A 23,399-nucleotide genomic window follows, 5' to 3' on the forward strand; every position below is an offset into this window, starting at 1 on the left:
ATATCAATGTTATATATGAATGTGATGTAGCGTCTCCTTAACGCATAATATATTGTGCGGCAGATGCATAGAATTACACCAGGCGCTAAGGGTTGTAAAATGAGCAACGAGTGGGTGTTTTAAAGGCCCACCCATCACAAAGTGCTCAGGCATGAATAATCATGAGCAACAGCAGCACCAACAACAAAGTGAACAGCTGTGTAGGTTAGGTTCGCGTGCTTCTCTATGGACGCGTATAGTGGGCCCTTTGCTGATTCGCAAAAGGAATAAGTATGAGATGCTAGGCACTTTGTAGCTGTGCTTGCAATAAGCATTCCTTGATACTCTGAGATGTACTGAATTACGCTGTGGGGTCTAAAGTTGGCGAGCACCACCGCGCCACGCTCTTGGAGAGAACAAACACAGTAGACACGGTCGGTACAAATCAAAGAACAACACACATTTATTTAACTGATTTAGAACGATGCTATCGTTTATTGTACATCATCGTTATGAACACGCTAGGACATCCGTACAAAATATTACAATACGCTCCAAGACAAACACAATAACACTACAAACACACAATAACATGACAAGACACAACACACACCCAAGGCAGCGTCGCCAACGCTTGACAGATCATGAGGGCCCCCGACGCGCAGCCCGTGGTGCCACGCACTGGGAACCCACGCTTGAGACAACCGTTCGCGGAAACCGCCACGCGCAGAATAAACTCGCTTAACTCTCGCCCGCCACCAAGGCTTGCCTTCCGCTAGTGCTACACTATGATGATCATAGTGGTGATCGACGCGAACACAACACCACCTACCGCCCGATGATTGTAACCCGAAATGCGGCTTTTCGGCGAGACACGTGCGCCACGCAGCGCAAACAACTATACAGAGGGTGTCAGCACCCTTACAATGCGCACAGTCAATCGCATTCTTAAGGCACCGGTGAAGCATGCACAGAGAACCAAAGCAAGTTATCGGTTCAAAAAGCGTTGCGTTGTGCACGAGACCCGATTACGCTGTCGCGATCAACTCTAGAAGGCGAAGCTCTAATGTCCTTCGATTTGTATTTCCTTAATTGACCTTCGTTTGAACGGGGCAAACAAAAAACACCATTAAATTGAGGAACATGGCACTGTCTGCACAAAATATTTTAAGTTGTGATGACCCTAAAGTGCAGTGCATCTCACGTCAGCTCTCGGTCTGTAGCCTTGTATCGTACCGAATTACGATACCATAATTACCACAGTATTTTATGAGATGTAATGGCACATTTCTTATATTTAATTTTCTCGTGCTTCTCTGTTCATGTCGATTTACAATTTTTCAAGAAATGATACTTAGCTTCAAGGCTTCATTTCCCTGGAACAAACCTCCGCATTGTTTTCTGTACCACATCAAGAGCACTTAAGTATAATAAGTTCAATTGCTTTCACCATGTGCCCAGCACGAAGCTAATCATAGCAAGTTTGTAACGTTTTGACGCTTTGATAATCTGGTGTAAACTTAATGCTACAAGGATGTGGTTTTGCAACACTGCCAAATGCGTTCGATTCACTTTTGTTGAAAATTCACGTGTGTCTTAACAACATATGCACAAATCAGAACCGGCTCAAGGCTGTGCACGAGAAGTTCAGATATTGTACAGAGCGAATTCAGTGGTGCAGGCACAGTGCGACACTCGAAACGAATGACGAAGTGCCAACAAGGTGCAAACCTTACTTCTGTTAATTTACACCGTCCTGCTTCTGTTAATTTACACTGCTTAATTTACACCGTCCAAATAACACTAACTGGTGGCAAACCGCACTTGTGGACAGTTTATGAGGTGGCAAACACCTTGGCTAAACACACCATGTTAGTGGAGGCAGGTACGGCGCCTACGCCTAAGTGTTTCATCGTCTGCCCAGCTACACGCGCGGCGGCACCAAGCTGGCACTGTCAACGCAGGAAGTGAAAAAAAAATCGTGAACCCGAGCAGCACCTCTCCTGTATCTTTTGAAATGAATGGTATTGTTCACAGCCTTGTCAACTGGTTCGTGTGGTGCAGGCGAGTCAAACTGACCCGCTGCAACTTTAATCACTGGCTCCTCTGCAGGGAAACAACGATGTCAACGAGGCTCCACCGTCCCAGCGACCAAAAGCACAACGGGGAAACTGGAGGGCTCGACGCTATTTCAGGCCACGAAAGAACTGGTGGCGAAGGACATGGCTGCGTGGAAAGCATCACGCTGCTGCCAAGGCCAGCCGAGCCCAACAGTCTGAATGACACTTCCTTGCCGAGTCATTCAGAGCCCGAACTAGCCTTCTCGACAAAAAAAGGTGGCTACCGAGGCGCGTTTTTCCGAACCTCTGCCATGTTCCAGGAATGTGGTGGACACGCACAGAGTGTAAATATTTGTTTGTTTTGTAAATAAATGGACGACCGTGCTGTCACACTTCTTCGTTGCCTGAAAATCGAGGCATGACCATCGTTGTAGCGCCTGTAGAAACTGGATTGCTGTGCGGCTAAGCATGTAGCTGAAGGTTCACTTCCACGAATGTGGTTGAAGGAAAAATTCTGAAGGAAGTATTGCGCCATAAGAAAAAAAAAAGATTAAAGGCATGCTAATCTTTGTTACCAAAATTTACTCTATACAGAACGAAGATCTTTTTTTTTCCGAGCAACAAAAATGGCACGCAAGACTGCTCTGTCTAAACTTGACCATAGCATGTAGCTCAACACAGGAAAAACACTCAACACATTCCCTCGACACAGAAAAACGTTGCAACTTTGTTCTAAAGGTGAAGCTCAGTTAAGTACATATTAAAGGCACTTTTTCAGAATTTGAACTCATGGTATTTTCTGTTGCATATTTGCACTAAACATTCTCTGTAATCATGCTCACTGAAGTACAAGCAAAACAGCACATTAAAAAGGGAGATCCTTGCAGTACGTCACGCAAGGCTTGAAACAACAAACGAAACTAGACTATTGTGCAGGATGTCCAATTTAGCAGCTTTAGCCAGATAATGCTTGAAAATCGGGGTACATGACTACATGCCTGGAGTATGTAGAGAAGAAACCTGTAGATAATCCGAGTAAACGGACACATCTGAACATTTCTACAATCGTGTTGATCTCGGGCGCGCTATGTGCCTCACCAGCAGAAAAAAACTCTCTAATGATATTCACTGGCCACCAAAATACAAACTCCCTAACTCTCAAAGGTAAAGAAAAACATGCACTAGCAAGTAAACATCAGCATCACGTTTAGATGCGAAGCATAGAGTCGAACTCAATCTGGTGTGCGGCGTGACCACCCACGCTGCGCATGCGCGTCCGCTCCCCCTTCTCCTAGACATCCCCCTCTCTCGCCTCGCATGCTAACCTAAGCTCACTCTCTCCTCTAGGCATTCCTCCCCACGCCATGACGTGTGCGCGCCCCCTCTGACTCTCTCTTCTCTGCTACGCTTCCCCTCTCTCACCTCGCAACGCTGACACAAGCAGCGTCTGCTAGCGAGTTTCTTGATTTAAAAAACAGACTGCTCGCTCTGCACAACCGTTCAATGGCCACCCCATGATCTAGGCACTTGATCTTGACCTCCAACATAGTGCCAGCGGGAGGTCTCGCCTGTGTGTTGTTGAACAATAAAAATTCGCAGCGTGGGCGCTAAATAAAAGCATACTGCATGTCTAAGAGTCTTCTGTTTCTCATCACCCATCATCAGCAATTGGCGTGTTCCAGTAGAAACACCAGTCCATCACTGCGTGCTTTGCACCTCCTCAGGTTTTTCTCTTGCTCAACACCACGATGAGCTTATGTGAAGCTAGCATCACGAGCGTGGCATATAGTCATGTTCTTACATGACATGCATGTCATGCTTATGATGTTTGGACGTGTCATTTACCTTCACCATCCATTCATGTCACACACAACCAAATTTGGTATATGTGAAGCTAGCAAAACTGCAAGTGCACCATGAGTGTGGCATGTAGTCATGACATACATGTCATGATTTCCAAGTTAGGCGCAGTCACTTATGTTCGCCATGCAGTCATGTCATACCATACGAGCTTTGCAATACGTCATGTGAACGAAACAACCACAAGAGCAGCAAAACCATGACATGTGAATCATGACAGTCATGATATACACAGAATTTTCATGTTATGGCTAGTCACTTATGCTCATTAGACAGTCATGTTATGGTTCTGCAGTACCAATTTTGGTATATATCGCATTATCTGAACGGTCAAGAGAGCTAAAAGTCACAGGCGGCTATATAGATAGATCCGGGCAATATCGCCTAAGTTCACAAGGAATGTTCGCATTTGAAATTTCGGGGTGGAGGGGGGTTCAGATTCCCTCCCTCTTTCCCATCTCCTAAATCTTCCTGGTTCGGTGTGCTTTTGACAAGAGTATATTAATTCTCAATAGTTACTGCTGAAATCTATGTAACCGAGTTCTTTTTGTTAACATGTTATCAGCTGTTTTAGACCGGGCGCTTTGGCTGGTGCTCACAATACAAAAGTACTTTGAAGCACATCTAACTTCAGGTAACCTGAATAACAATGCTGAGACTAAAAAGCTTGACTGCGCTGATCGGGCATTTCTTTCTCATCGTTTTCATACCTATAGTACCAATTTTGATGGTTCAACCTCAAGAAAATAAATAATTTTGGTCCCTTACAAGGACTTTTGTGGAGCTTAAATTCAGTAATTTGGCGTGCCATTCCTCAAGGGTTATGAAAAAAAATGTGCTTGACATGAATGATGGGCAGGCACAAAGAAAGCTGCATCTAAAAAGTGCACCGAGAGAGCAGAAGCGCATAGCAGTTCTTGCGGGCGAACTTTCAGTACTAATCACCTGCAGCGCTGCCGCTACAGTCAACGCGGAATGCATCAGGTGGTCAGGTGCGTTCACGCCACTCAACAGTTCTAGTACATTCTACTATAGGTGCAGTAAGCTTTCAAAGTGTAGCGGGGGAACATCAGTACACCGCTGTGAGGGCAAATGATAGCTTTCGCCTCCAAGTGATCATAAGTTAATGCATAAAGGACCTTGTAACTTTTTTTTTCACAGCATTTTCATAGCATTAGGGCTTAGGGACAACTAACTCAAAATCGAATTTAGGAAGGCAAAAAAAACCAAAAGGTTATTTCATCAGTAGCTGTGGTGCGAAGGGAGAAGTTAAATTACCTTTGAAGACAAGGAGTCAATGCTTCATTTTGAGCTACGGCTAGATGGCATGAAGTACAGCTTTGTTCAACCATCCATTACGGTGTTTATGGCCTAATCCTTTCAGTGGCCGCTAAATACCTTGTGGCCAACACATCTGTATGAACTGCTGACGCTGACCAGAAGTACATTATCAAGAGTTCCCGCACCATGTGCCAAATTCTCTCCATAACCGCTTCTCCCCTCACTTACTCAACTTCCTCGCAACACGGTCAAGGCAAGAGCAAGGTGAGCAAGGAGGCGATAATGAAGTCAGCTGGAAATTGGATTCACGCCGCCCGGTTGTCTTTCTTAATTCACCCCGCGTCTGTGCGTTCCAACAGCTCTAAGCCACCCCTAGCGTAAGGGTTTCTTTTGCAGCACCTAGTGATGTCAAGTCCAATATCTTTGTGGCGTCAACTAGTCAGGGATTTGATAACAGCATACGCATGCTGCGTTTTGTACAACTTTCCATCACTTTCGCGAGCATATAAGCATAGAAAACGCATGCCACCGTACTCTATACCAAAGTTACCACAAAGATGGGACCGCGTGAGCAAAGCACAATTATGCAAGAACACAACTTTTGAACAGCTCGTGCCGCTACCCATAGCAATTCCAAGCGGTTCTTTTTCTGTGAATTAAAAAGAAATGGACAAGCAGCATTTTATTATGTGTTTTAATGGAAGGAATTTTCTTTTTTTATTGGTACTAATTTGATTACTAGTAGTTACTCTGGTCTCTTGACAACAAGACCATTCCAAAGTGTCCCACTCGTGGGGAGTATGGTGCCGAACATTTACCTTTATCTCTCGATAAGTAAAGCACTGCTGTTGAGAATACTGATGATTTAGATGTTCCCAAAACTGATCTTTCACTGCGACGTACATTGTTATTTGCTTTTCTTGTACTGATGTCATGCCAAAATTATATTCAGGCTTGAGGGTGTGCTCAGAAAATGTGCACGAGATAAACAAAAGTGCAACACCAAGCTTTGTCGTTCGTTTACTGATAACCATTAAAAAGAACAGTAACATCCTATGGCAGGCTATTGCAACGCATCCCGAGGCATCAACAGGTACTCAGAAGAACACTCCCCGATGGCCACCTCTGTGCGATAAAAAATCTGGCCCTTTATCTGAACGATCTTGCGAAAAGTTGTCATTCCGAATATTATGCTCAGGCTGGCCTTGGCAACCCCGCGGCTCTTGTCCAGGATGCCACGGGCTTCGCCAATCGTAGTTTTGCCGTGGCCTACGGCCAGGTCGAAAGCCATTGAAGTATCTGGCCCTCCAGTTGCCCTTTTGTGCCTTGGGTCGCTGTGATGGTGGGACCTCAGTGGCATTGTTGATGACCTGCAAAGAAAGTTGATGTGTGATAACCATAATTGTTAACGTTTTATGCCCTAAACCAGGTTATCGTTACGAGCGTCACCGTAGTGAGTGAGAGAGAGAAAAAGCATTTGTTGTGTCATGTTTGTGAGTAGGTGGAAATATCTCTCATTGCAAGAACCCTCTAGCCTGGACCGCCCCCTGCCTAGATCGACGAGCTGACGCTGGTCCACCAGGTCCGACTGGGAGATCGCAGCCACCCAGGCTTCACTGAGGAGGTTTAGGTTCACATCTGTTGCGGCTGCTTTCAGCCTTGGGACGCTTACTTTGTACTGCAGTAGGAGGTGCTGCGAAAATTTTAACTTCCTAGTAACTCCCACCTAAATCTAAATACACAGGCCACAAGCACTTTGCCTCCGTTGAAGCAAGGCCCCCGCAGCCAAAAATCAATCTCGCAACCTTCGGGTCGGAAATTTTTTGAGATGACAGGCATGTCCTCATTGTCCATATTAAGTGTGCAAAGCATACAGACCACTTAAGGTTTCCAAATTCAGTTTAATTATCTTTCGGTTTCACACATGCAGTGAATGTGTGAGAGTAAATTGCAGAAAGAAGAAATGGGGAGCCTTACTGTTAAAAAAAAATGTAGTGCAAACTGAGAAGTCTATCATAATTTTTTTTTTAATTGCAGTCTTAGTATGATGCTTTCTTCAGGTTTATTGACCAACTGCACCTTCAAGAAAAAGCTCAATCGTAGTTCCTAAATCTAAAGCACCAGCAATACATACATTCCTTTTCTTTGGAATCTCATTATTTCAATGGCAGACCATTAGGCAACTTTGCAATTATAGATTCATTACTCAAAGAAAAAAATAAAGGCCATGATTTCAACTTTGAATTTCATGCCAAACCACTGTAACTGGATAATAGGTTAATTTCTTTAAATTTTGCGATGTCAAGCCTTCCTCTTCCATGAAAAACAAAGTAATACTCTAATACTAATAAGAAATAGTGCTGACTCATGCAAAAAACGAAAAAACCTGTAACACATTCACAAGCTGATGCAGAAACTTGAAAAAGGAGACACTACCAGCATTTTCTCAACAAACAAGTGGTGTTCAGCCCATTCGGAGGCTAATTTACTTATACTGATTTCGCTATCTTTCTCTTCCAACCTTTTAAACAATTACTGACACTCACCATATCAACATTTATACATTCTCAATCGAACAAGATGCAAGCCACAGGTACATGCCAGTCTGCAAGAACAACTCGTGGTTGAACAAATCGAAAAAAAAAGGTACCTTTGTGAAATTCCGTCCTGCAAGAGCAACAAGTGGCTGAACAAATGGAAAAAAAAAACGGTACTCCTGTGAAATTCCACCGAAAGCTTATTCTACAACTTCGACGTTCTTTACGCTGTACACAGTTCTGCTTTTAACAGTAACAATGCTTTCACAGTGCACTGTCCCTTCGGACTGCTCTCATTCCTCTAAAGGGAATTGGAAACACCTTGATGAGGTTAGTTACTTGAACCATGCCGTGTGTTACAAAACGAACAATTACTGCCTTATTGCGGTGTCGTGCCCATTAGAGTTGTCTTGCGTTAAAAAACATATCTTGAATTGTTCAGAGGCACGGCACTGCTTCCGCCAGGCGCTGCTCACAAATGATCTTCTTCCAGGCCACACTGTTATGGACCGTACACTCTTGGCTGCCTGGCTTTTTCCCGCTGCACTTCGACGAGCCACCACCGCTTAGTCCGGTCCTGCTCGGATCCCAGCCAGGTCTGGATGCATCCGCTTCCAACGCCTGGCAACTCGGATTGGGCATGTTTACCGGTGACGCGAGCGGAGCAAAGCATAAATTGGAGCCAGCCGCCAACACCATCGGGCACGGCACTGCTTCCGCCATGCGCTGCTCACAAATGATCTTCTTCCAGGTTAGTTACTTGAACCATGCCGTGTGTTACAAAACGAACAATTACTGCCTTATTGTGGTGTCGTGCCCATTGGAGTTGTCTTGCGTTAAAAAACATATCTTGAATTGTTCATAATGCATATCTTCTTCCCTTGTTCACTTGCTGCTCTTGCTGGCGGGCGATGTTGAATCGAACCCCGGCCCGATGAGTAAGGCAGAGGGTGTTGCCTTCGAATCGGCGTTGGGGGCAATTGAGAAACTGCGTACTGAACTGAAGTCTGTTTTGCTTGAACTTCAGGGTATTAAGGCGGAACAAGCAACTACTAATGGAAAAATCCAGAATCTTATAGCGAAAGTAACTGCTCTTGAAACCAGTGCAATCGATCCAGCTTCCCCTGAAGTAGTTCCTTCTCAAAATGCCTTGCATGATATCTCAAGTCAGCTACAACAAATAACTTCCAGATGCGACGATGCAGAAAAGAGATTAAGACGTTCCAACGGAATAATTTTCGGTTTAGAGGACGACGAAAAAGAAAATTGGGCAGCGTCTGAAGAAAAGGTCATCAAATTCTGCGCAGAAAAACTCGAACTTGCCACTACAAGTGTGCAGTATGAACGTGTACACCACCTGGGCAAATTTTCCATTGAAAAAAAAACGGCCCATTATAGCAAAATTATCTTCATTCAGGGACCAACAGAGCATCTTGTCTGCAGCTCGTAAGCTTAAGGAAACAACTTTTTCTATTGGGAAAGACTTTGCGCCATCAACACGTGTGGCCAGAAGAAAGTTGGTCGCTTTTGCCAGATCATTCGACAAGCCGTACAAGTTGGTCCTTGACAAGCTTCACTTGGATAAGAAGGTATATGTGTATGACGCCGTTAATGACACAGTTGCTCAATCTTCCAGATAGCTAGTTGTAAGCTTAAACTCGCACGCGCCGCATCTTGTGCCCCAAACAGCCTTTCCACTCTCGGTCGCGTACACGAAAATCCGAAGCTTGTTACACAAATGTGACACGTTTTGTTCTTTTCTTGATGATAGCGATTCAGATATAGTAGTACTAACGGACACATGGTTGAATCCAGATATAAGAGATAACGAAGTACTACCTCACAACGACCTTTACAAAATTTATAGGAACGACCGCATAAATAGGCGCGGTGGCGGCGTACTCCTTGCTATCAAGAAAACGCTTCATTCACATTGGATTGATTCGAAATCTTCCGTCGAAATTGTATGGGCAGCTTTGTTTATGTCATCTAGTGTGGTATTAATTGGGGCTTGTTACCGTGCACCAGATTCTGATCATTCCTTTTTGGGGGACTTGCGTGATAGCATCTCTCATGCCATTCAGTCATGCCCATCTAACCATGTATATCTTCTTGGCGACTTTAATTTTACTCTTATCAACTGGGAACACATGTCATCCTCATGTCAAGCGTCTCTAGAACTAATAAATCTAACGTTGGATTTCAACCTGTTCCAAGTTGTCAAAGAACCCACCCGTGCTTCATATATCCTGGACTTATTATTCACCAACGCTCCTGACACAATACTTTCAATTTCAAATGTGAGCGGTTTTAGTGACCATAACCTCCTCCAACTTAATTTAAGCATCCCGAAGCCCGTATCTGGCAAAACAACAAAACGAATTCGCGATTACAGTAGATGAAATTACGCTGCCATTAACACCGAACTAGAACAATTTTTTTTTTAAAGAGTTACTACCTACTTTCATTTGTCGATCCGTAAATGAAAACTGGGTACTCTACAGAGATAAATTAACAGCGCTAGTCGATCAGACAGCGCTAGTCGATCAGAATGTTCCTTTAGTGTCCATAACCAACGATAAATTAAGCCCCTGGTTCAGCAAGTCCCTTAGCAAACTGCGAAACAAGAAACAGTTGTACAACGGGGCTAAACGCTTGCGCACTGATGGGGCATGGCAGGCATACCAAACACTGTTTGAAAACCTACTGCTCAGCAATAACCTCACCTAAAGATAAATATTACTCTCAAGACCTACCTTCCCTGCTTCAGTCTAATCCCAAAAAATTTTGGCAAACTATATCTCCGGTCAGAGATACTAACACTATTACTTTACATGGAACTGACAAAATACCTATTCCTATCGCCGATTGCCCCCTCTGTTTTCAACAGGTTCTTCTCATCTGTTTTCACTCAGGAAGATTCTTCCAATGTGCCTACTTTTCCTGAACTTGACGCCGCCTATATGGAACCCATTACTGTCACTGTTGGAGGCATTGGATCACTCATTAACAACCTAAAATTATCCACATCAGCCGGTATTGACAACATTGATTCCAAGATACTAAAGAACACCCTCCCCATACAAAGCAAAATATTATGCCAAATCTTTGACCAATCTCTAACATCTGGCATGCTACCGGACGACTGGTTAATAGGAAAGATAAAACCAATTCACAAAACTGGAGATGTTCACTCGCCTGACAACTATCGACCCATATCTTTAACTTGCATATGCTGCAAAATGCTTGAGCACATAATCAGTTCACACGTGTACAATCACCTCGAGACGAACAATTTTTTCTTTCCTAATCAGCATAGTTTTAGAAAGGGATTTTCGTGTGACACACAACTGTTTGAATTCACCACCGATTTACTCTCAAACATGAACAGCAACCTTCAAACGGACTGTATCTTTCTTGACTTTTCTAAAGCCTTTGATCGTGTGCCCCATTGCCGACTAATCTTTAAGCTATCTGCTCTACGACTTGATTCTTAACATTAAACTGAATTCGAAACTTCATTTCTTTTCGACAGCAGTTCACTGTTGTTAACAATCTTGCGTCCCCTTTTTCTTTTGTTAGTTCAAGCGTACCGCAAGGCAGCGTCCTTGGGCCCTTACTATTTTTAATCTACATTAATGACTTACCCTCCGAGATTACTTCTTGCATGCGTCTATTTGCCGATGATTGTATAATATACCGTTCCATAAACTCCAGTAATGACCACTTAACCATTCAAGCAGATCTCAACCATATTTGTAACTGGTGCGACAAGTGGCTTATGAAACTGAACTTAACAAAATGCGAGGTAATGTCTTTCACCCGTAAACACATAAACTCTGAATTCTTCTATTACTTGAACAATACCATGCTTTCCCACACTTCTTCCTACAAATACCTAGGTGTTCTTCTCACAGAGAATCTTTCATGGGCCTCACATATCGAGTCTACCTGTGCCAAAGCATCACAATCACTGGGCTACCTACGCCGCAACTTGAGAACTTCCCCTACTAATATTCGAAAACTAGCCTTTCTTACCTTTATTCTGCCAATATTAGAATTCACCTCAGCAATTTGGTCTCCTCATCAAAACTACTTGATTATTATGGTAGAAAGGATTCAAAATAGAGGTGCCCGCTTCATATCACGAAACTACGACATCACGTCAAACATAACGCAAATTAAATCAGACCTTCTGCTGCCGTCATTGGATAGCCATCGCAATATTGCTCTTCTCTGTCTGTTCCAGAAATATATTACCTCTAATAAACGAACGCGGCTTCAGCTTCAAACACCTCACTCTTTTTCACGCAGATTGCATAATCAGTTCAGCTTCATGCGCATATACGGGTCAACTAATGCATTCAATTCATCACCACTGCCTCGGGCCGTTCGTCTTTGGAATGACCTCCCTGATTGCATAGCCTCCATATCTAATCCCGATACATTTCGCCGTCAGCTACTCACTCTGTTCACCATGTGACCCTGTTTCTGTATTCTGAGTGCATTGCGTAACGGTGATTTATATTCACCTTGTCTTTTATTTTAAAATGTATCCCTCTGTCGCCATGTTCATATCAACAAGTGCTGTATTCCCTCAAATTTACCTCGCCCTGTATAGCCTAAAATGTGATCTCATTTATATATATATATATATATATATATATATATATATATATATATATATATATATATATATAGAGTTTTTCATTGTTCTTGCACTGATCCTGCCTGTAAACTGTTCGTTACCTGTCTGTACCATTCCGATTCCTCCCCCCCCCCTTACCCAATGCCCTGTTCTGGGGCCTGTAAGGTTTTTTTTGAATAAAGAATAAAGAATAAAGACATTCTCGAGCAATCGTTTGTGCCAGATATAGGTTTCAGCTAACATACGGCTAATAGAACTGCTGCACTTTCTGGCCTCTTACGCAGAGATGCTTGACTACATCCTTGTTTTTGGTGTTCCTCGCCGCGCAACGATAGACCAACATAACACAGCACCAGAAGAAGCTTAATCTGTTTCACGGACACCTTAAGACAGACAATCAATGTTTTTGAAATATTGATTATATAAACCTTTGAGAATAAAGCAAGGGGTCTGACAGGCCAAAAGTACAACATGTTTGTGAGGCCCGTTATAGGGCCATGTTCCTGAAATTGACCATGTGGGTAAGCACACAAGCCTCCAGCATTTTATGTCTGCCGAAATGCGACTATCGCAGTCGGGATCGGGCCCATAGACTTTCAGTCCGCAGCCAAGCCCCGCGATGACCGTACCATCGCAAAGTTAAAATTTGCGACATAATACGTGCCAGTGCATGCGTAATTTGCTACAATATATGCATAATCATTGCCATAATTGTGCATAATCATTGAATCTAGGAGTTTCCTACCCAGTAAAAAAAAGTGAATGGGTCCATTTGGTCATACCAGTTTTTATCAAGTGGTCATAAATGAAATGAACTGGAAACCAATTGGACCACACAGTTCCAATTGGTCATTTCAATATGTTCCCCAGTTCCAATTGATCTCCCAACTGGAATGCTTGTCAGTCCAATTGGTTGCATACATCCCAATTGGTAAATCATTGGAATAGTGAATTCCAATTGGCCTCCCAATCGAAATGCTTGATGATCCAATTGGATGTGCACATACGAAATGGAGAAGACTTTCCAATTGGGGTAGACCCTTCATTGGAAACATTCTACTTATAAAGAGTTCATGTTGTAAGTGTTTAACAGGTTGACCTAGTGAAAACCAATAATTTTAACTTGCTGACCAGCTGAACACCAGTTCTCTTCAACTGGTTAACCCTAAGGAGTGTCATGTGCATGTTCAGTGAAGTCGGCAATGAGTAAGGTAGTAAAAATTTGGTAACATTTTTTTGAAAACCATAAAACGCCTTACTATAGTACTATATCAGCTGCAAAGCTTTCTTACCAGTTCACAGCTTTGATTCTCAAGCAGCCACCACAGTTTATTCATACGAGAACATGGAAAGTGGCTAAACAAGCGTTGGTTTAGTACTAACAACCCTTCCAAAAACGTTGCGTTCAAAGCGATAAAGGAAGATCAAAATAAACTTTAACAAGTAATTTTCCACTACAAAATTTTGTACTGTTTTTGACGAAAGAAATAGTCGTGTAATTTATATGTTCATAAAAGTGCATGGGCTCACAGTGCATGCACTGCAACAAGTGCCATCAGCATCGTCATCACGACCGGACCTCGCTTCTTTGCCACAGCCAGCCAGCGAAAGCGGACATAGGTCACAAGCTTTACCAGCGTGTTTTATACCCAACGTCTTTGTAGTAATCATGTTGGCATGGTTCATTGATACAGCCCTATTTCTTTACAATCAAGGCAAGTATTTTGCTTTTGAACCACTTTAATCGTTCCACCAATAATGCCTTTCGCACTTTTTGTTCGTTACCGTAACTGTGTTGGCTCACGACTGCAGCGGACAAGAAGCACGGGTGCAGCAAGCATGGCGTGTGGGAGCTACTGTACACGGTGGGTTTAGTTACATCGCTAACATTTCCATTCTCCGTGCAAGTCACCACACTGATCTGGAACACTTGAACGACAGGCTCCAAATCGCACTGTCGATATTGGCATGCATGACCGCTAAGGACGAATGCTCACGTGTGGACTATCTATCTTCAGCTACTCGCGCTGAAAAGTGCCAGAGCGAGCAGTTACAGCGTTTTATAGACTGGTGTGTTAACCTCTTTACTACAGCCATGTAGCTCATTTCTCTCTCTGTCTTATCATATTTATCTTTCAAGCAGCCTACCTACATGATTGCTGGTGCAACGCAAAAGAAAGGAAAAAACTCTGAGCAACAAGAACATATCAGCGACCTCCTTTCCAAAAGCTTCAGCAGAACAGACAGCACTTTGACTGCAAATACCCTTACTAGCTGAAATTTGGAGTTGTACTGCGAAGCTCACTCTGTATGAAACTATTTCGCGGAACTATTGTTGTCTAATAAAGGCTCTTCGTGTTGACCACCAGTTTGCTTTAATTTAAAGACCATATGCGCTCTGCCGATTAACCAGTTGGGAACCAGTCTATTTCAACTGGCTGACCAATTGAGCACCTGTTACATTTAATGACCACATCTATTCATTCTGCATAACCAATTCAACACCATGTACTTTCAACTGGCCGTCTAGTAGGACACCAGTTCTCTTCAACTGGAAAATCATTTAGACACCAGCTAGCTTCAATCAGATTACTACATCTATTCGAGCTGGTTAACCAATTGAACACCACCTGGTTTCAACTGGGTGACCATTTACGAATAACTAGATTACCAGTTCCAAACCAGTTCCCTTTAACTGGTTAGCCATTTGGGCACCAGTAAGCTTCCATTGGATGACCAATTGAACCCTGGCCTACATCAACTGGTAAACCAATTAGCCACCAGTTCTGTCTCAATGGTTACGATCAACTGGATAGGAAATGGTTTACCAATTTGATATAATTGGTGTGTTTCCAACGGGTGGCAAAATTCTAATGGGTTGAAAACCAATTGATGCCAATTGGTATTTTTCCGATTGGACCACTTGAACTTTTTTGACTGGGTACCACTGGAAAAACATGGCTGTTCATTCTTGCAATAAAAAACGCTGCAAAATTTTCTCAAGCAAGAAGCACATACTAACCATCGTTCGCCAGCAGGTAATTTACCTACCACTCATTAATTACTGTACCTAACTAAAGTATAAGCTATAATTTGCCTGGTAAATATTTATGTACAAATTATTATTTAACCGAGTTAAGCCTTTGTACAGACCACGATTTGCAGTCAACTGAGTGACAATGATACCGTATTTAGTCGCATAACCCTCGCACTTTTTTTTGGTGGAAAAACCGATGCAAAGTTGGGGGGTGCGAGAATTACGCGAGGAAAACTTTCCACGAAAACGTACAGAGCGAAAAAGAAAATGAAGTGGCCACAAATTGGGATTCTCACACCAGCAACTAACAGCAAGCTTTGAGAAGTACCAATTAAAACTTATCTCAACAATAAAAACACAGGTTCAACACAAGGCGAGATTGAGACACAAAAAGTGCAAGCAAATAGTCGAGAATCAGAATACCATAAGCAAAGCTTGTGGTTGTTGCAGGCGTAGCGGTAGCGCTGGTCGCTCAACAGGAGGCCTCAAAAGGTAAGCGAAGGACGTCAGTATTGGGCTGATAGCTATTTAACAGAATCGTCCGCAGATTCCTTCTGAAGAAATAAAGTTTACCATCAATCCCAGTTTTAGGCACACGACAGGCCCAACGCGTCTTGGTGGCTTTCAGCTGTCGTCACCAGTAGCGAACACAAAACTCCTAGACTCTAGAAGACCTACCGGTGGCCTTGTTGCTGTTGTTTAGTGCATGATGTATTACTTTCAACTTGAAAGAGCCATGTATCTTCAGCATCACCCCATAACGTGACAGAATTACCGATACAAACATATAAAACATGCCGCAACGCGCACTTGCAACTTTGGCTTGGATTGGATTGAATCTTTGTGCAATAATAGTACGCTTGATGCTTAAGAGATGGTGCCAGATAGCGCACGCTATCATTATCAGTGGCTGGAACGAGCAGACATTATTGCGGCAGTTTTTGTGGGTGCGATAATTACTCGAGGAAAAAAGGAAATCGTATTTTTATTTGGCGATGTGGTGGGTGCGAGCATTATGCGAGTTCGAGGATTACGCGAATAAATACGGTAACTGCAGGAAACTATAACCTACAATGCAATACAGTCGACATCCGATTTCCCGGACGCCCGATTTCCCGGACTCATCTGTGGCACCGTCAAGTTCCCCATAAAATCAATGTATTAAAAAGTCCGAAATCTCAGACACTTAGAGCCTTCGGCATCCAATTTTCCAGACTTTTTACTGTTAAGGGGGGACACTGTACTTGAGACGAAATGTCAGATATTCTCATGCGTTTGTAAAGTAAATTCACAGTGTGATTGAGCTTTTGGTTCTGATTTCCAAAATGCAATTACTGTTCCTCTAAACAAATTAGTTTTCGAGATATCCTAAAAAAATAATTCATTGTTCGCCGGTATGAGACAGCAAATTTGTATTGCAGAGCTAGTATTGACACATGCCTGTTTACTAATGAACATAAGCTACACAACGGTAGTAGTGCTTTTTTTTATTTGATAATTTTAGCAAGGTTTGTCGCACCTTGCACTTCAGTGTTGCAGATACACCCACTTTATGCTCCAATTTCTGGCAAAAATTAAATTTCTTGAAGATCTTAATCAAAAATTCATACCTACCATTATGTAAACTAACTATGCAGCTACATGTCCCAACAAAAATGACAGCCCTAGCTGCTCTGGAGGCAGAGATATCTAACACAAGTTTGCAACTGCAGCAAAATTTCGATCCTGAGAAATCATGCAAAAGACACAAGTCCATTTTGGGCAGACAGTAGCATAGAAAAGCTGTTAATTCACAATGATTTGCAAATTCAGCTTTCTCAGTAGGCACCAGGCATGTAGTCCTTCTGTTTTGTGTCACCTAAATGGCGTTTTTTCAATGCCCCCTGCATGTTTTCAGCAGAGGCACACTTGCAAGCTGATGCGGTCGCCTTTGGCTCGTCTGCAGACTAGGCCGCTTAACAGTTCGGTGACGCCTATGTGCGACGAATGTGCGCACGTAATTCGCGATCCGTCCTATAATAAAGTGGTTTTCCGGCTTGTCCAGATTAAGTTGTTGATGTCGCAGACCAAGCTCGTGCACTCGCTCATCAATTTCAAGGCTCCAAGAGCAGTGAGGTGTTAGTTTCCTTCTCATGTAAGATTGCCACTTTCGAGTGGAGGCCGCGGCGCAATATGTTCAAGGTTGCAGACGCCTCGTTAGAAGCACTCTACCTGTTGTCAGTAGCCTTCATTGCGCGGGCGGCGAGTACATTCACCATAAACGGATTGATTTTCTGCTGTTTGCCGACGCATGGCGAACTCCACTCTGGCGACCCGTCACGCAGTTATGTCAGACGGGGAGAACCTGCGGCATCGGCGCGTTTAGCGATAAGACAGCGCTTTTGTTCCATGGTTGCAAAGATTGCCATCTCTCGTAGCTTCACTTCTGCTTTTTCACTTGCTGTCCTGTAACTGTTGAAGCTCCAAAACACTGCCGCTTTCAGCGACGTTGTCGACAACCGACGGGCTCGTACGCGAGTTAGGTCTGCACCGGTGACTTGGCGACCGCCGTTGAACGCCGCGAGTTTGCTATCCTCTCTGTCCTGAGTGATAGTGGGGCTCTTTCTGAAGTTCACAGCGAACAAACGATCGCCACACCCACTTGACAAATCAGTGCGGCGAGGAACTTCTTTACTGCGGCAGGCAGTCGACAGCACCACGACGAAATGGCACATGTCCATGCGCGTTATAAAAAAGCAGACGCCGGAAACGTCACTTGGCCATTCGGGTGCCTAGGCTTTATCACGTGCCCCAAGCAGCCAATAAAATCGCGCGGTGGTGCTTCTCGATGACGCGTTTTTGCTGTAAAACCAATGAGCAAGGGGAGCCACTGGTGGCGGGAAATCGAAGGTGAAGAACGACCCTTCCAAACGAGACCAAGATGACCACGATAGCTCGTGTGTAATGGCAGCAGTTCGGCGTGGAAAAAGCACAACTTTAGCGTCTATTTGTGCTCAGATTCATCTCACAGGGGTGTTATAAATTGATTTTGTGCCAGAAATAATGACGCGAGAAGCTTGAAACTTCTCTGATAAGGGCAAAAATAGCTGCAGATTCCGAAAAGGTCAACTTCAAAAAGTCGTTTTTTTTTTTTCGCGATTTCCGGCCTTTTAAGACCCGTGTCGCCCCTTAACCGCCGCCCCAAAGTCACCACTGATGCCACTATTTTGGTTGTTTTCATATCCTCGAACCCGCTATACTCGCATCGCAGGTATGGCCAGCAGCACCGCCGCCAACCGCTGCACCGCACTGCTGCGGCTGCTGTAACCTCGAAACTGCACGTGTCAATCTGTTGCCAGCCGTAGCTTAGTGGCTTAGCCAAGCCAAACCTCACTGTGTTTGTTCACGTGTTGTTTTGTCAGCTCTGCGGTCGTATCTGCGGTTGATCGTTTGCTGCTGCGCACTATCTTCAGTGATCACGTTTGCCAACCTTCAGCATCCATCTGTTTCGTGCTGCGCTTTTCATCGAGCGGATCACCGTTTACAGCGATGGCACCGACTGCTCCTTCGCCTTTGTCCGTGCCTTCAAAGCGCACAAAGCCCCCTCGTAGGCTCATGATGGAGAAGAAAGCCGCCATCATTGAACAGGTCCAACGCGGTCGGTCGCAGGCAGAGGTGGGGAGGGAGTTCGAAATTTCAAAGAGCGAAGATCTTGAAAGTAGCTGCCAAATAAACAGGGCTTGGAAAGAAGAATGCGAGCCAGGGTGTTTACCCGAAGCTCGAGGATGCACTCGTCGTGTGGCTCAGTGATGATCGCTAAGAAAATCCCAGTGTCAGGAGACATCCTGAAGCAGAAGGCAGAGGTTTTCGAGCTTCAGATGGGCGTGAAGGACTTAATTTCAGCGATAGATGGCTTCGCAATTTCAAGAGCTGCAATGACTCAGTTCAAGAAGATGTGAGGGGAAAGCGGCGCCGTCGACGATTCCGTTGTTGCCGAATATCGGGATAAAGCTGCAGTCCTTGCTTCAGCAGTTTCCACCTAATGATATTTTCAACTGCGACGAAACTGGACTGTTCTACAAGCTGCTGCCAGAGAAAACGCTTGCATTAGCTGGTGACCCCTGCCACGGCGGCTAGCACAGCAAGCAGAGGCTCACTGTCCTCGTTGGCAGCAACATGTCAGACAGCGAGAAGCTTCTGTTACTAATATAGGCAAGTCGAAGAATCCAAGACGTTTTAAGGGGGCATTGACTCTGCCTGTTCACTATGAAGCTAACAAGAAGGCGTGGGTAACGCTGCAGTTATTCGAAGCGTACGTGCGCAAGCTGGATAGAAGGTTCGAGCAACAAAATCGAAGAGTTCTGCTATTTGTGGATAACTGCGCCGCACGTGACTACACCAAGGACCTATAGGCTACACATATTGAATTTCTGCTGTTGAACACCACAGCAATCCCGCAACCAATGGACCAAAGTGTAATTTAGAACTTGAAGCATCATTACAAATCGCACGCGCTCAGCCTCATGATGCTCTGCTCCGACAACGGAAAAAGCTATGCTGTTGACCTCAGGTCTGCCGTCGGTATGCTAGCCCAATAGTGGAAGGCGGTTGCACAAAAGACTCTGCAAAACCGTTTTCACCATACGGGCTTCACACTTGACGCCGAGACGGTCGTTTCGCTCCAAGTGGACAGCGTGTATGACGAACTGCCATCCGCGAATGCCGCCTTCGACAATCTGCGCGATGCCGGCGCGTCGATTCCAGCCAAGATAACCTTTGAGGCCTTCGCCGACGCTGACAAAGACCTCGAGCTAAGTGCGAATTTGACAGATGACGAAATCATTCATCAAGTTATGGAGGATTATGACGACTCCGACATCGAGAACAAAGAGCCATCTCTTACGCGGCCAACGAACTCCGAATTGACGTGAGCACCGATGACACTGTCATCAATGTACAACGGCAACATGAGGTTGACTGAAATTGAGGCAGACATGATCACGGCCAAGCGAAACGCCGTGCAAAAGAAAATAGGTGACTTTTTAGCGTCCAAGTGCTGAACTATGAGGTAGCGCCGGCCACGTCTGATTTTTTTTTCTTTATAAACAGCTTTTTTCAGAGCCACCTAAACAATGCATTGACTGAATAGCAATGCGAATCTTTTACTCCGGCCGTTACTCTCTTCGTCAGTGAAAAAGACTTACAAAAGAAGGTGCGTTTTCATGTGCATTCATTTTTCCGGACTGCCCGATTTTCAGAACGTTTATGCGGTCCCTTGAGAATCCGGGAAATCAGACGTAGTTCTGAAAGTTGGGCTGGTTGGTGTGGATGCATTTTTTGTTACAGTGCGAGATCGACAAAGACTGAAGGGATGCAGACGAGCGCCGACTCGCAATTTAAAGCTTTATTTGAAGAACACCAACAACGAGAAAGAATTTTCAAAAAATGCAGAAAAGTGATGAAAAGAAAAGTGTATGAACATTAAGCAGAAGTGTTACAAAGCAAATAAGAACTTACATAGTGAATCAGCTAACAGCACACGTGCTGAGAAGATATATAAACCCTTTTTTTCTGAGCTTTTCTGTCAAAACATAGATCCAAGATAACTAAGCAAGTAAAAGAAGCTCGTGTTTAAGGGGAACACGGGTTGTGGAGACTGAAAAATTGCGAGAAAACTAGTTTTTTTTATTGCGTTTTTGGAATCTACGGCTAGTAGTGCACTTATACCATGAATTTCACGCCTATAATATCATTATTTTAGCCGCTAAGACCCTTTATACGGCGCTTTCTAGCTAAATCTCAGCCAAAATCAACGATGAAATTGCACACTTTCCATGACGCACCCCTGCCCTTTCATGTGTGTCAGCGCAGCCCGCTTGGTCTCATTTGAGAGAGCCGTCTTTCGCCTTCGAATTCCCGCCAGAATGAGAAAACTAGTTTTTTTTATTGCGTTTTTGGAATCTACGGCTAGTAGTGCACTTATACCATGAATTTCACGCCTATAATATCATTATTTTAGCCACTAAGACCCTTTATACGGCGCTTTCTAGCTAAATCTCAGCCAAAATCAACGATGAAATTGCACACTTTCCATGACGCACCCCTGCCCTTTCATGTGTGTCAGCGCAGCCCGCTTGGTCTCATTTGAGAGAGCCGTCCTTCGCCTTCAAATTCCCGCCAGAATGGGTCTATTTGATTGATTGATTTGTGGTGTTTAACGCCCCAAAACCACCATATGATTATGAGAGACGCCGTAGTGGAGGACTCCGGAAATTTCGACCACCTGGGGTTCTTTAACGTGCACCCAAATCTGAGTACACGGGCCTACAACATTTCCGCCTCCATCGGAAATGCAGCCGGGATTCGATCCCGCGACCTGCGTTCAGCAGACGAGTACCTTAGCCACTAGACCACTGCGGCGGGGCGCCAGAATGGCTCCAATTCAACCATTTGCAGCTTGTAAAATGAGCGCCAAAAGGAGTATCGAAGCGCCTTCATATTCGCTACTTCGCGCACATGACTCGAGCTTGCCTCCCGATTGGTGGAGGCTCCTGGCTTCGTCTACTCCGGGTATTGAGGCGCACGTCCATGCGCGCCATTTTGCCTCAGTGTCAGCGGAAAAGTTTCATGATGTCGAATCCTGAGCGCAAATTCCGCACGCGGCACAATTTTGGTGCGAAAAAGGTGCGAAGGACGCTAGTAGCGAGTTTTAAGAAGCGCTCCGTGATACAGCAAAACCCCCGAGACGCTACACTCTCCACGGCCCATGGCGAAGTCGTTGACGCTACCACGGAAGGCCTAGCTACCGCATCAGTTATCACGGAGCCAGAGCAAAGTCCGTAAGCCGCGGAGCCTTCGAGCAGCGGTTACGTGCGTCTAGATACTATCTATCGGCAGCAATCTGGACTTGGAAGAGGAGCGAGCTAAAGCCGAAGATAAGATATCGGAGTTGTCGTCCGCTGCAGTGACAGAGCAGAAATTCGCATTCGTGGTTGGCCGCGCATGCCATGCAGGCCACGGGGAACAGACAGACCGCGCTGAATGAATGTGTTCTCATTGATGGGCATCAGCCGTCGGGGCCTTCACACGAAAACGTGCTGTGAAAGACGAAGTTGGCACCCATGGCCGATCGTGCTGCACGCAATTTGACGAACGACTGCGCGTGGTCGGTTCACTAACTTTACACCAAACTTAATATACGCCACATGGGAAACATCGCGGTGTCGTTTAATGGGTCATGGATGACTCGCGGTAATTCGTCGCATATAGGTCTCGACACCATCATTGAATGGTTCAGCGGGCTGGTGCTTGACTTCGTTGTTTTGAGCAACTTTTGTGCTGGATGCGAGTCGGGCCCAAAGGAAGGTGACCCTTCTTATGCAACGTGGAAGGAACATCACCAGTGTCAGAAAAACAGTGACAAGTAGGCTGGGGAAATGGAGGTTGATGCTGCCCTCATCCTCTTCAGGAGGTCACTTGAGCGGCACAACCTGTGCCACACCACAGTGCTTTGCGACGGGGACAGCCGCAGTTACCTTGCGCTATAAGAAGATAAGGTTTATGGGTATTTACCAGTCAAAAAAGAGGACTGCATTCATCATGTTCAAAAGTGTATGGGTACTGCTTTGCGCAACTTGATTGCAAAACACAAAGGCCCTGGCCTTGAGAGTCTTGGGGGAAAGGGCCGCGTGACAGGAGACCTGATCTCCAAGCTCACCAATAATTATGGGTGGGCTCTGAAGACACACAGTGGTGATGTTGATGCTATGCACACAGCAGTGATAGCGACTTATCATCACATCACATCCAATGATGATGTGGCAAAGCACACTCTGTGCCCACCTGGTTCAAATTCCTGGTGCAAACAATATGAGGCAAAAGCCAAGGGGGAGCCCATTCCCAGACATCATCGAAAGCTGTGTCCACATGTCTGCCAAGCCTTACTTCCCATTTATGAGCGCTTGTCAGACATAAAGCTGTTGCAATGATGCCAGCAAGGGAAAAGCCAGAATAATCAT

General features: G+C 44.7%; 2 protein-coding genes across 3 annotated transcripts in view; one reads left to right on the forward strand and one right to left on the reverse strand.

The window, feature by feature from the left end:
• Positions 1-2,431, forward strand: part of LOC119164730 (PC-esterase domain-containing protein 1A) — a 32,083-nt gene extending 29,652 nt beyond the window's left edge. Inside the window, exon 7 of the mRNA XM_075873923.1 lies at positions 2,092-2,431. Coding sequence (XP_075730038.1) covers positions 2,092-2,262 — 171 coding nt within the window. The 3' untranslated portion in view covers positions 2,263-2,431. The remainder of the gene's footprint in view (positions 1-2,091) is intronic.
• A 3,753-nt stretch (positions 2,432-6,184) lies between these two features.
• Positions 6,185-23,399, reverse strand: part of LOC119163185 (PC-esterase domain-containing protein 1A) — a 56,065-nt gene continuing 38,850 nt past the window's right edge. For both annotated transcript variants that reach the window (XM_037415130.2, XM_037415131.2), the window contains one exon: positions 6,185-6,550. In XM_037415130.2, the coding sequence (XP_037271027.1) occupies positions 6,278-6,550 (273 nt within the window). In that variant the 3' untranslated portion in view covers positions 6,185-6,277. The remainder of the gene's footprint in view (positions 6,551-23,399) is intronic.

This window comes from Rhipicephalus microplus, chromosome 9 (genome assembly GCF_043290135.1).
Source record: "Rhipicephalus microplus isolate Deutch F79 chromosome 9, USDA_Rmic, whole genome shotgun sequence".
In the NCBI taxonomy this organism is placed as follows: domain Eukaryota; kingdom Metazoa; phylum Arthropoda; class Arachnida; order Ixodida; family Ixodidae; genus Rhipicephalus; species Rhipicephalus microplus.